This window comes from Coregonus clupeaformis, chromosome 34, assembly GCF_020615455.1.
Source record: "Coregonus clupeaformis isolate EN_2021a chromosome 34, ASM2061545v1, whole genome shotgun sequence".
Classification (NCBI taxonomy): Eukaryota; Metazoa; Chordata; class Actinopteri; order Salmoniformes; family Salmonidae; genus Coregonus; species Coregonus clupeaformis.
Window position 1 is genome coordinate 20,049,824 of NC_059225.1, and position 13,838 is coordinate 20,063,661.

At 43.9% G+C, this 13,838-nt stretch overlaps 1 protein-coding gene and 1 non-coding gene across 2 annotated transcripts in view; one reads left to right on the top strand and one right to left on the bottom strand.

Annotated features, from left to right (window-relative positions):
• Positions 1–1,329: 1,329 nt before the first annotated feature.
• Positions 1,330–1,403, bottom strand: trnat-agu. Its single transcript has one exon. It is a non-coding gene; the product is annotated as a tRNA-Thr (tRNA).
• Positions 1,404–1,687: 284 nt separating this feature from the next.
• Positions 1,688–13,838, top strand: part of LOC121549891 (E3 ubiquitin-protein ligase MARCHF6-like) — a 29,888-nt gene continuing 17,737 nt past the window's right edge. The window contains exons 1-9 of the mRNA XM_045210501.1: positions 1,688–2,061; positions 6,564–6,663; positions 8,483–8,556; positions 8,885–9,028; positions 12,507–12,579; positions 12,840–13,011; positions 13,119–13,311; positions 13,437–13,498; positions 13,614–13,646. Coding sequence (XP_045066436.1) covers positions 2,043–2,061; positions 6,564–6,663; positions 8,483–8,556; positions 8,885–9,028; positions 12,507–12,579; positions 12,840–13,011; positions 13,119–13,311; positions 13,437–13,498; positions 13,614–13,646 — 870 coding nt within the window. The 5' untranslated portion in view covers positions 1,688–2,042. The remainder of the gene's footprint in view (positions 2,062–6,563; positions 6,664–8,482; positions 8,557–8,884; positions 9,029–12,506; positions 12,580–12,839; positions 13,012–13,118; positions 13,312–13,436; positions 13,499–13,613; positions 13,647–13,838) is intronic.

Consider the following 13,838-nt stretch of genomic DNA (forward strand, 5'->3'; position numbering starts at 1 on the left):
TGCAATGCGGGTTGGATTGAATTGAGCCACTAATCTTCATTTTCAATAAATGAGAATATACATTTCAAGTTTTTTTTTTAGCGCCCCATGGGGGATTCGAACTGACACTGCAAGTGGCAATAGATATCCGGAACTCGGCGCCTTACCAATATCAGCAAACTGTACAGAGATATTTTTTCGCGATGGAAATTATTTTATTATCAGAGCGTGCCAGTGAACTTCTGGTAAATACGCTTTAGTGAGAAAGCGTTGGGATCAGGTACAACTACGTTTACCTACCTCCAAAATGTATATTTATGACTGATAATAAGATGTTCCGACCAGATTCCAACCAGTAAAATACATATTTATCACTTCAAATGCCCACTGCGCAGTCATGATGTTTTCATCTGATTGTCAGACGATCACTTCAGAGGGCTCCTTTACTAAGCAGACCGCGCATGTTCACCCACCTGCAACATATTTCCAGCCTCCAAACAGTTGTGAATGGAAAGACGCATCTGTTACACAAAACACCAAAAAGTGTAATGACATTTGGCGATTGTCATTAGGCCCGAATTAATGAGTCCACTGCTGTCCGCGCGCGTCTCGGAAGTCAGTGTTTTCGTCGAACCACATCGCATTTAGCGTAGGTAGGCTATACCACCCGTTTTCAAATCCATTCGCTAATTTTTCATCCCTCTGACATGCGGTAATGATAAAAAAGTGGTGTAATAGCCTACCGTTTTCTTGACATTTTGTTTTTAATTATTGTGATAGGCTCATGCTTTACTGGTACAGTACCCACACTATTTATTTTGCCGGGATGCCGTACCAGACCGTACCGCTTACTTTCACCCGTTTATGAGCAATTCCCCCCACCCACAACTTCTCACCTGAATGCATTTTTTTATTTGAATGGCTTAGGGAATGGCTAAAATTGGGGTTTGAGAGTTACCATTTATTAAATTGAACACTTATTTGGCCACTTTATTGTTATTTTTGGCTAAAACTCTGAAACGGGGACTTTGCAGAAGAAAATGTATATTTGTTCCCTTCGCGGTTGATTTGATTTGATTTGATTTGAGTTCAGTTTAGTTTCCTTCTGCGGCTAAAGAGAATCATGTGAATGGCCAACCTGGTCACCGGCTGACTGCAAGGAACGCCCTGTTCAAATAGCCTGAGTTACGTTCGTTCCCACCCAGTCCGAAGTTCATTCCAACCAAAATGGATCTGCTTAAAATCCGCTTTTTGAGTGTAGAAAATGCAAACGTGTAATAGTCATGCAAGTCGCCTCTATCCTGTTTCAGCTGGGACACTTCCGAAGTGTACTAACCCACTGTCCCAAAAAGGCACTGCTGAGATTCGAACTCAGGATCTCCTGTTTACTAGACAGGCGCTTTAACCAACTAAGCCACAGCGCCCGTGATGTAATCGGCTCGAAATAAGTTACTCATACTTGACCTTTGGTAATGTGAGAATTTGTTGTAAAGTATACTGTGTGCAGTTACTACATTAGATTCCGATATTAACTGTAAAGACCAGAACGGGGTAAAGTGGTGGAACAGACATTAATCTAAAGGAAAATGGGATTCAGTCACAGACATATTGGTATGATGTAGTAACATCGAAATACCTCAGGATGTCACTATCTACACGTGTCAGAAAACACACATAATATATGTAACATTACGTTACCAAACCGGAAGCTGTGACCGCGTCCAGAAAGCGGCGCACACTGTCAATGTTGTGACGGGTCAAAGAGATCTAACTAGGTACTTAATCGACGCCTTGATCGTGTTGAATTCAAAAGGTAGAGGTAACAAGCTATTGATCTCCGTTTGACAACCGCTACAACAGTGAAAAGGAACATCGATCGTGTTCTTACTGCGCGTGTCACGAAACAAGTAAAGACTGGGATTCTAGTTTTCATCAAAGTGGACACCATTTTATCAAGGATAGCTAGCTAGCCTAATCGGCTAAAAACACTGGCCTTCGCGTTCTGAATGGGTTTGCAATAGCAAACTATTGCTACAGAAGAGGGGAGAGCGTCATCCAGTAAAATGGAAACGGCAGATGAAGGTAAATGTAATTTTACACTTGAAAAATAAAAGGAGAGCCGCACACTCTAGGAGCTCAGATGCAATAATTTAATAACCTAATAACCAACGTTTCGACAGACAAGCTGTCTTCATCAGGGTATAATGACAAACACTGCGGGTCACTAGTTTATATAGTGTCAAGGACACACGCAGGTGTCTGTAATCATGGCCGGGTGTGGCCTGATAGCGTTGGTAAATTCACAGATAAACAGAACATACAAAAAACATGAATAGATAGCATACGATCATAGATACAACTTGGCTACATAGTCCCACAAACATTTACAATGAATAGCAAAATCACAAGAATGGCTTCAAATCAAAGTCTACGTTGAGACCGAAGGGAGCAAGGGTCTTTAAATTAAAGATCCAGGCAGCCTCTCGTTTTAACAATAAGTTGTCGAGGTCTCCTCCCCTCCTAGGGAGGGTGACATGTTCGATGCCGATAAAAACGTAGGGATGAAATCGAGTGTTTCGCTTCCAAAAAGTGGGCAGCGACTGGGTATGTCGAGTTTTTGCACCTAATGGTGTTACGATGCTCCGAGATTCGTACTTTTAATTCGCGCTTTAATTTTACAGTCAGTCTAATGTTACTAACGTTGCGTTAGCTAGCTAGACTACTGTTCGAGACTACCTTTTGGAGACTTTGTGGGTAACGTTAGTTTACCTTGCCAACTTCAGCACAACACATTTTTCGTCGACAGACACCCAAACAGTGACATCAGCCATCGATAATAAAATAAGTTACGAGTAGTTAGCTAACTAGATTGTTATCTAACACATTTCCCCAGTACAGAGATGAATGATGCTGCTAGCACTGACATGCTAGTTAAGCTAACTGGAGCTAGCTAGGGAGTTACTAGTTAAGTAATCAATTAAACGTAGCTAGCTATTAGCCTCCTGATGTGCTCTCATGGCATCAGTGTCAAAGCAGATGTTGCCATTTATCCTGGCAGTGTAAGGCCAGCTGAAATTAACTATCCATATGGTGCAAATTGGTTGCTACCACAGGAGGCAGTTCTTATGTGTAGGAAGCTAAGCCAGGAGCAAATCCTGTATATATATGTAGATGTGTGTGTGAATATACACTACCGTTCAAAAGTTTGGGGTCACTTAGTCCTTGTTTTCCATGAAAACATACATGAAATGAGTTTGAATAGGAAATATAGCAAAATGCATAGGAAATGTAGTCATTGACAAGGTTAGAAATAATGATTTTTAATGGAAATTATAATTGTGTCCTTCAAACTTTGCTTTCGTCAAATAATCCTCCATTTGCAGCCTTGCAGACCTTTGGCATTCTAGTTGTCAATTTGATGAGGTAATCTGAAGAGATTTCACCCCATGCTTCCTGAAGCACCTCCCACAAATTGGATTGGCTTGATGGGCACTACAGACTGTGCTGGCCACTCCATTATAGACAGAATACCAGCTGACCGCTTCTTCCCTAAATAGTTATTGCATAGTTTGGAGCTGTGCTTTGGGTCATTGTCCTGTTGTAGGAGGAAATTGGCTCCAATCAAGCGCCGTCCACAGGGTATGGCATAGCGTTGCAAAATGGAGTGATAGCCTTCCTTCTTCAAGATCCCTTTTACCCTGTACAAATCTCCCACTTTACCACCACCAAAGCACCCCCAGACCATCACATTGCCTCCACCATGCTTGACAGATGGCATCAAGCACTCCTCCAGCATCTTTTCATTTGGTCTGCGTCTCACAAATGTTCTTCTTTGTGATCCAAACACCTCAAACTTCAATTAGTCTGTCCATAACACTTTTTTCCAATCTTCCTCTGTCCAGTGTCTGTGTTCTTCTCCCATCTTTTATTTTTATTGGCCAGGCTGAGATATGTATTTTTCTTTGCAACTCTGCCTAGAAGGTCAGCATCCCGGAGTCGCCTCATAATATAATAATATGCCATTTAGAAGACGCTTTTATCCAAAGCGACTTACAGTCATGCGTGCATAATTTTTTTTGTGTATGGGTGGTCCCGAGGATCGAACCCACTACCCTGGCGTTACAAGCGCCGTGCTGTACCAGCTGAGCTACAGAGGACCACTGTTGACGTTGAGACTGGTGTTTTGCGGGTACTATTTAATGAAGCTGCCAGTTGAGGACCTGTGAGGTGTCTGTTTCTCAAACTAGACACTAATGTATTTGTCCTCTTGCTCAGTTGTGCACCGGGGCCTCCCACTCCTCTTTCTATTCTGGTTAGAGCCAGTTTGCGCTGTTCAGTGAAGGGAGTAGTACACAGCGTTGTACGAGATCTTCAGTTTCTTGGCAATTTCTCGCATGGAATAGCCTTCATTTCTCAGAACAAGAATAGACTGACGAGTTTCAGAAGAAAGTTATTTGTTTCTTGCCATTTTGATTCTGTAATTGAACCCACAATTGCTGATGCTCCAGATACTCAACTAGTCTCAAGAAGGCCAGTTTTATTGCTTCTTTAATCAGCACAACAGTTTTCAGCTGTGCTAACATAATTGCAAAATGTTTTTTTAATGATCAATTAGCCTTTTAAAATGATAAACTTGGATTAGCAAACAACGTGCCATTGGAACACAGGACTGATGGTTGCTGATAATGGGCCTCTGTATGCCTATGTAGATATTCCATACAAAAATCATCTGTTTCCAGCTACAATAGCCGTTTACAACATTAACAATGTCTACACTGTATTTCTGATCAATTTGATGTTATTTTAATGGACAAAAAAACAAGGACATTTCTAAGTGACCCCAAACTTTTTAACGGTAGTATGTATATACAGTGGGGAGAACAAGTATTTGATACACTGCCGATTTTGCAGGTTTTCCTACTTACAAAGCATGTAGAGGTCTGTAATTTGTATCATAGGTACACTTCAACTGTGAGACGGAATCTAAAACAAAAATCCAGAAAATCACATTGTATGATTTTTAAGTAATTAATTTGCATAATTATTGCATGACATAAGTATTTGATACATCAGAAAAGCAGAACATAATATTTGGTACAGAAACCTTTGTTTGCAATTACAGAGATCATACGTTTCCTGTAGGTCTTGACCCAGTTTGCACACACTGCAGCAGGGATTTTGGCCCACTCCTCCATACAGACCTTCTCCAGATCCTTCAGGTTTCGGGGCTGTCGCTGGGCAATACGGACTTTCAGCTCCTTCCAAAGATTTTCTATTGGGTTCAGGTCTGGAGACTGGCTAGGCCACTTCAGGACCTTGAGATGCTTCTTACGGAGCCACTCCTTAGTTGCCCTGGCTGTGTGTTTCGGGTTGTTGTCATGCTGGAAGAACCAGCCACGACCCATCTTCAATGCTCTTACTGAGGGAAGGAGGTTGTTGGCCAAGATCTCGCGATACATGGCCCCATCCATCCTCCCCTCAATACGGTGCAGTCATCCTGTCCCCTTTGCAGAAAAGCATCCCCAAAGAATGATGATTCCACCTCTATGCTTCACGGTTGGGACGTGTTCTAGGTGTTGTACTCATCCTTCTTCTTCCTCCAAACACGGCGAGTGGAGTTTAGACCAAAAAGCTCTATTTTTGTCTCATCAGACCACATGACCTTCTCCCATTCCTCCTCTGGATCATCCAGGTGGTCATTGGCAAACTTCAGACGGGCCTGGACATGCGCTGGCTTGAGCAGGGGGACCTTGCGTGCGCTGCAGGATTTTAATCCATGACGGCGTAGTGTGTTACTAATGGTTTTCTTTGAGACTGTGGTCCCAGCTCTCCAGGTCATTGACCAGGTCCTGCCGTGTAGTTCTGGGGTGATCCCTCACCTTCCTCATGATCATTGATGCCCCACGAGGTGAGATCTTGCATGGAGCCCGAGACCGAGGGTGATTTGACCGTCATCTTGAACTTCTTCCATTTTCTAATAATTGCGCCAACAGTTGTTGCCTTCTCACCAAGCTGCTTGCCTATTGTCCTGTAGCCATTCCCAGCCTTGTGCAGGTCTACAATTGTATCCATGATGTCCTTACACAGCTCTCTGGTCTTGGCCATTGTGGAGAGGTTGGAGTCTGTTTGAGTGTGTGGACAGGTGTCTTTTATACAGGTAACGAGTTCAAATAGGTGCAGTTAATACAGGTAATGAGTGGAGAACAGGAGGGCTTCTTAAAGAAAAACTAACAGGTCTGTGAGAGCCGGAATTCTTACTGGTTGGTAGGTGATCAAATACTTATGTCATGCAATAAAATGCAAATGAATTACTTAAAAATCATACAATGTGATTTTCTGGATTTTTGTTTTAGATTCCGTCTCTCACAGTTGAAGTGTACCTATGATAAAAATTACAGACCTCTACATGCTTTGTAATAAACCTACCATTTAAAATTATAGACTGATCATGTCTTTGTCAGTGGGCAAACATACAAAATCAGCAGGGGATCAAATACTTTTTTCCCTCACTGTATATATATTTGTGTGTGTTTTGTTTCTCTGAACAAATGGACTAATATCTTCCTCTTTTGTCTGTTTTGTAGCAGATATATGTCGTGTGTGTCGTTCGGAGGGGACCCCAGACAAGCCCCTGTACCACCCCTGTGTCTGCACCGGCAGTATCAAGTTCATCCATCAGGAATGGTGAGTGGCTCTCTCTTTGTCTGACTCGATCACACTGTGAACTCATGTTCTGAGGAATGACATGGCTTGGGAGCATGCAGTCATCAGGAGCAATTACAAAGAATGCAATTGAATTGGGACCTCAAGATTGTTTTATTTATCAGGAGTCAACTTTATATAGGCCTAATATTTATAGTCCGACTATACCCCCCAACACCAGCAATAGAGAAACCTACTCACTCCTCCTCTGGCATAATGGCCATAGAAAAATAACATTTGAGTCAGTAGGAGGAAGTAACGTTAATTTGGATATATGGATATAGCATAGGGCCTCGCTTACCTAAGACTGTCCTGAGGTGATGGTTTTGGCCTGCATCCAAGTGATCACCCCACATTTTTCTCTGCTATCACAGCTGGTTTCTCTGCTATCACAGCTGGTTTCTCTGCTATCACAGCTGGTTTCCCTGCCATGTGGGTTTAACAAAGGAAAAACAATTAGCTAGGTGTGCTGAAATAGCGCAAAGGATAGCAGCCAGTAATTTAGACTATTTTAGACTGAAGTCTAAAATAACAATGTATTTTTCCATTGAGTGAGAATGTGTAGGCTTAGCCTCGAGGCCTGCTAGTGTAATTACACACACACGCACACACGCACACACGCACACACACACACACACACACACACACACACACACACACACACACACACAGTGTGGCAACAGCTAGGGTGTAATTATTGACTTACATAACCAAGTAGTTAATTGTACAGAGCTGGGTAGTTAATGCCATGCTGCTGGTACATTTATTGGGTAGTGTGTGTGTGGCATGGCTCTGGCAAGGCTGGTTCGGGACTTAGGAGTAGAGGAATAATAATACTGTCACTATCTCACTTTCCAACCAAGGGTGCCCGAACAGAGGAGCAAACTGAAGATGTGAAAAACATTTAGGCCTAGCAATGCTTTTTGGATGACAATCAAAGTGGCCTTCTAAAATAGCCTGCTTCACTGTTATTAAAATGAGAACCTGAGGGACAGAGGAGTGAAAGTTGCTGATTTGTCATTTAGGCTATTAGCTATGAGACACAGATTAGTGATGATAAGCAGTCGGAACACTCTTGGACTACTGTGATGTGGTTTACTGCTGTGGTTTACTACTACAGGCCCAGGTTTTGAAACGTGATAAGCCTTTAGGTTACTGCAGTCGTGGTCAAACACACACACTTAGCTTCTCTAGGTACAGATGTGCATTGAAGCACTGTGTCATCAACATCATCCCTTTTCTGAGAATATCTGCTCTGTCATTCTATCACTGATCTCTAATAGCCCATGTTGGGTCAGAGTACTGGGTCACACACTATTGATTAAGCTGGATATATAGATACCATGTTACCTAGGCATAGTTAGTTACACTTGGATTTCATGGTGTTATTAACATGTAGGCCTAACTGGGCACACTGTGTGTGTGTGTGTGTGTGTCGTAAAATTTGATTCACATTACAGTTCAAACTAGTACCACAGAATCATGAATGCTAGACAGCTCAGGGTTACAGTAGCAAGTGTTGTACTCAGTCTTATAGAAGGCATTATAGGATGTTAGGCTTATGAATGAATGGACTGAGGTGTATGTATGAAAGAGTCTTGTGGTCGGTTCAGTGTGGGCTGTTCTCTCTGTCTCACTCGCGTTCAGACACGCACTACACCCCACATACCACACACACATCGCCCCATGTGAGTTGGACTGAGTTGCCCTACTTGAGTGAGAAAGCCAGTATTCCATGCCTGCTCTTGCACATGTTAATTCCTCCCCTAAAACACACCTCTCTTACCATTGTTGTTTACAGTTTGGTCCAGTGGCTGAAGCACAGCAGGAAGGAGTATTGTGAATTATGCAAGCACAGATTTGCTTTCACACCAAGTAAGTACCCGTCCGTGGCATTGACCTGTCAGTCTAAACATGTGCTCCGTTGCAAGGGGTTGACTTCAGACTGTGAAGCTCTGCCATTGAATAGTCTTAGAAAACAGGTTTCAAACTGGAACCCAAAAGGGTTATACCTGGAGCCCAAAAGGGTTATTCAAATGGTTCTCCTATGGGGACAGACGAAGAACCCTTTTAGGTTCTACATACTTTTTTTGTTGTTCTTGATAAGTAATGTCTCAACCTTATATTCTCTCTCTAAGTAAGTTTGTAACTTTGAACATGAAGTGTCTCATCCCTCTCTCTGTCCCTGCTGTCTGTGCTCCAGTCTACTCCCCAGACATGCCCCCACGCCTGCCCATCCAGGACATCTGTGCTGGCCTGCTGACCAGTGTGGGCACGGCCATACGATACTGGTTCCACTACACACTGGTGGCCTTTGCATGGCTGGGGGTGGTCCCCCTCACTGCATGTGAGTAGACTGATACACACCAAGGTGTCAACACTTTACTCTTAAGTACAGTATCACTCACATAAAAACCTGTATACACACATTTCCAGGATCAGGAGAATTAGAAGTAGACCAGTGTTGTACTCCAGTCACCCAAGTCATAGACTGTTCTCTCTGCTACCGCACGGCAAGCGGTACCGGAGCGTCAAGTCTAGGTCCAAAAGGCTCCTTAACAGCTTCTACCCCCAAGCCATAAGACTGCTGAACAAATACTAAAATGGCCACCCGGACTTTTTTACACTGCTGCTACTCGCTGTTTATTATCTATGCATAGTCACTTTACTCCTACCTACAGTCCCAGTCAAAAGTTTGGACACACCTACTCATTGAAGGGTTTTTCTTTATTTTTACTATTTTCTACATTGTAGAATAATAGTGAAGACATCAAAACTATGAAATAACACAAATGGAATCATGTATTAACCAAAAAAGTGTTAAACTAATCAAAATATGTTATATTTTAGATTCTTCAAAGTAGCCACCCTTTGCCTTGATGACAGCTTTGCACACTCTTGGCATTCTCTCAACCAGCTTCATGATGAATGCTTTTCCAACAGTCTTGAAGGAGTTCCCACATATACTGAGCACTTGTTGGCTGCTTTTCCTTCACTCTGCGGTCCGACTCATCCCAAACCATCTCAATTCGGTTGAGGGCGGGGGATTGTGGAGGCCAGGTCATCTGATGCAGCACTCCATCACTCTCCTTCTTGGTCAAATAGCCCTTACACAGCCTGGAGGTGTGTTTTGGGTCATTGTCCTGTTGAAAAACAAATGATAGTCCTACTAAGCGCAGACCAGATGGGATGGCGTATCGCTGCAGAATGCTGTGGTAGCCATGCTGGTTAAGTGTGCCTTGAATTCTAAATACATCACTGACAGTGTCACCAGCAAAGCACCATCACACCATAACACATCCTTCTCCATGCTTCACGGTGGGAACCACACATGCGGAGATCATCCGTTCACCTACTCTGCGTCTCACAAAGACACAGCGGTTGGAACCAAAAATCTCACATTTGGACTCATCAGACCAAAGGACAGATTTTCACCGGTCTAATGTCCATTGCGTGTGTTTCTTGGTCCAAGCAAGTCTCTTCTTCTTATTGGTGACCTGTTAGTAGTGGTTTCTTTGCAGCAATTCGACCATGAATGCCTGATTCACACAGTCTCCTCTGAACAGTTGATGTTGATGTGTCTGTTACTTGAACTCTGTAAAGCATTTATTTGGGCTCCAATCTGAGGTGCAGTTGACTCGAATGAACTTATCCTCTGCAGCAGAGGTAACTCTGGGTCATCCTTTCCTGTGGCGGTCCTCATGAGAGCCAGTTTCATCATAGCGCTTGATGGTTTTTGCAACTGCACTTGAAGAAACTTTCAAAGTTCTTGAAAAGTTCTGTGTCTAAAAATAATGGTAGTTTCTCTTTGCTTATTTGAGCTGTTCTTGCCATAATATGGGCTATCTTCTGTATACCCCCCTACCTTGTCACAACACAACTGATTGGATCAAACGCAATAAGAAGGAAAGTAATTCCACAAATTAACTTTTAAGAAGGCACACCTGTTAATTGAAATGCATTCCAGGTGACTACCTCATGAAGCTGGTTGAGAGAATGTCAAGAGTGTGCAATGCTGTCATCTAGGCAAAGGGTGGCTATTTTTTGGTTACTACATCATTCCATATGTGTTATTTCATAGTTTTGATGTCTTCACTATTATTCTACCATGTAGAAAATAAAGAAAACCCCTTGAATGAGTAGGGGTGTCCAAACTTTTTGACTGGTACTGTATATGTACAAATTACCTCGACTAACCTGTACCCCCGCACATTGACTCGGTACCTGTACCCCCTGTATATAGCCTCGTTATTTTATTGTGTTACTTTTTATTTTACTTTTATTTTATTTAGTAAATATTTTCTTAACTCTATTTCTTGAACTGCATTGTTGGTTAAGGGCTCGTAAGTAAGCATTTCACTGTAAGGTCTACACCTGTTGTATTTGGCGCATGTGACAAATAAAATGTCATTTGTATTACAATCTGTTGTCATTTCCCAGTTCGGTAAATTCCACTGGTGTGTTTGATTATTTGTACCAAGCTTGTCATGATACAAAAATGTAACAAACGATATGATGCCAGGCTAAGTATCACAATACCGAGTAGTATCGCGATACCGCGGTGGAAAATAATCTGTGGCCTAGCATTCTGTTCGCCCTGTCCCCTGGATGCTTGTTCACGTTTTCTAAACGTTCTCCAAAAAACCTGTCATTGAAATTCACACTTCTAGTCAATTCAACACATTGAATTGAACTTCACACTGTTCAGTGTATAGTAGAATACTGCATAGAATGGCTGATTTTGCTCCTACCTGTGATTTGGCTGGAGGAATGGGAGGAAGGAATATACATCGGTGGAGGCTGCTGAAGGGAGGACGGCTCATAATAGCGTCTGGAACGGGACAAATGGAATGGCATCAAACACATAGAAACCATGTGTTTGATACCATTCTGCTCCAGCCATTACCACAAGCCCGTCCTCCCCAATTAAGGTGCCACCAACCTCCTGTGATATACATGCATAATGATCTGCATGTCATTGTGACAGTAAGAGGAAAACACTGCATGAAACCTTCTTTACTCCTCAGTTAACAGACACACACACCACTCTCTCTCTCCCACGAACACACATACACTAATTTGTACACTATCCACTCTATTAGGACTGTGAGGAAAACATACAGGGTTACAATATCAGGGTTTCCCATACAATTATTTAGGCTGCCCCCGCCTAAACACATTTGGCTTCAGTTGTCAGTGAAGGACTTTTTTTTACCCCTTTTTCTCCCCAATTTCGTGATATCCAATTGGTAGGTAGTTTTGTCCCATTGCTGCAACTCCCGTACGGACTCGGGAGAGGCGATGGTTGAGAGCCATGCGTCCTCCGAAACACGACCCTGCCAAGCCGCACTGCTTCTTGACACACTGCTTGCTTAACCCGGAAGCCAGCCGCACCAATGTGTCGGAGGAAACACCGTACAGCTGGTGACCGAAGTCAGCGTGTATGTGCCCGGCCGCCACAAGGAGTCGCTAGAGCACGATGGGACAAGGATATCACAGCTGGCCCAACCCTCCCCTAACCTGGACGACGCTGGGCCAATTGTGCACCGCCTCAGGGGTCTCCCGGTTTGCGGGCGGCTGCGACACAGCCCGGGATCGAACCCGGATCTGTAGTGACGCCTCTAGCACTGTGATGCAGTGCCTTAGACCGCTGCACCACTCGGGAGGCCCGTCAGTTAATGTTTCATGTGTTCAAATGATTCTAAGAGGGAACTTTGCTCCTAACCAAGACTGGATTGTGGTAATTTATGTACATCTCTCTTCAGTGTGTCTTCCAATGGTGAGATGATGTCCATAGCTCCTCTCTGTCTCCCTCTTCTCTTCAGGTCGAATCTACAAGTGTCTGTTTACCGGCTCCGTGAGCTCGCTCCTGACGCTGCCATTGGACATGCTTTCCACGTGAGTTCTGATGTCATATCCTCCTCGTTCGCCATTCAGACTCTGTAACTCCTCACCCACTCCTCATATGAGATGTATTCTCCATTTCCAGTATTGTAGGTCATCAAAGAAAAACTTGCACACTGCTCTTGCTGGTATCACTTGTTTAAGCTCTCAGGGCTTTTTGATATTTTCGCATTATTCCTACCCACCTACAACAAGAACTCAGATGTGAGTGCATTTTTTAATCACATCTCTCTCTCTCCTCACCCTCCTTGTAGAGAGAACCTGCTGGCGGACTGTCTACAGGGCTGTTTCGTAGTGACGTGTACACTGTGTGCGTTCATCAGCCTGGTGTGGCTTAGAGAGCAGATCGTCCATGGTGGCCCTCCCCTGTGGCTGGAGCACCATCAGCAGCCCCAGCCCAACGCAGCTGGACAGCAGCCCAATGAGGTAACACACACACACACACACACACACACACACACACACACACACACACAAGGTAACACGTACACACACGCACACTTACAGCCCCTGCATCCACATTCCTCCCCCAGGCTGCAGGTGTAGGTCAGGGAGCAGCTGATGACCCCCCTGCAGCCCCCCCTGCACCCGCCGCCCCCCCAGCTCACAACGAGGCGGAGCCAGAACCCCCAGACGGCCTCCCAGAACAGGGGGAGGAGCCAGAACCAAACAATGAGGAAGAGGGGGCAGCGGGTGAAGATGCGGAAGCCAACAACGGAGCTCAAGGTAGGAGACTAGGGCCAGCCCTCAGCTGATAGGTAACATATGGCAACGGCAATACTAAGTTCTATAATATGATGTCTCTCTCTATCAATCTCTCTCTCTGTCTCTGTCTCTCTGTGTGTGTGTAGATGATATGAACTGGAATGCTCTAGAATGGGACAGAGCAGCAGAGGAGCTCACCTGGGAGAGGGTAAGACTGGTTTAGTTTCAGCAATCTCCAACACATCTGTCGTGACTCAACTTCATGACACAACACTATCCATGACTATATCGATCACCTTGTAATGTCTCACTCTACCTCCCAGATGCTTGGACTGGATGGCTCCTTGGTGTTCTTAGTAAGTATTTATTTACACACCAGGCATAGAGTATTATTAACACACCTGGCATAGAGTGTTGACACCTGCTATAGGGTATTAATTACACACATTGTATAGGGTATTATTAACACACCTGGTATGGGGCATGATTAACACACCCGGTATGGTGTATTATTGACACACCTGGTGTGGGGTATTATTGACACACCT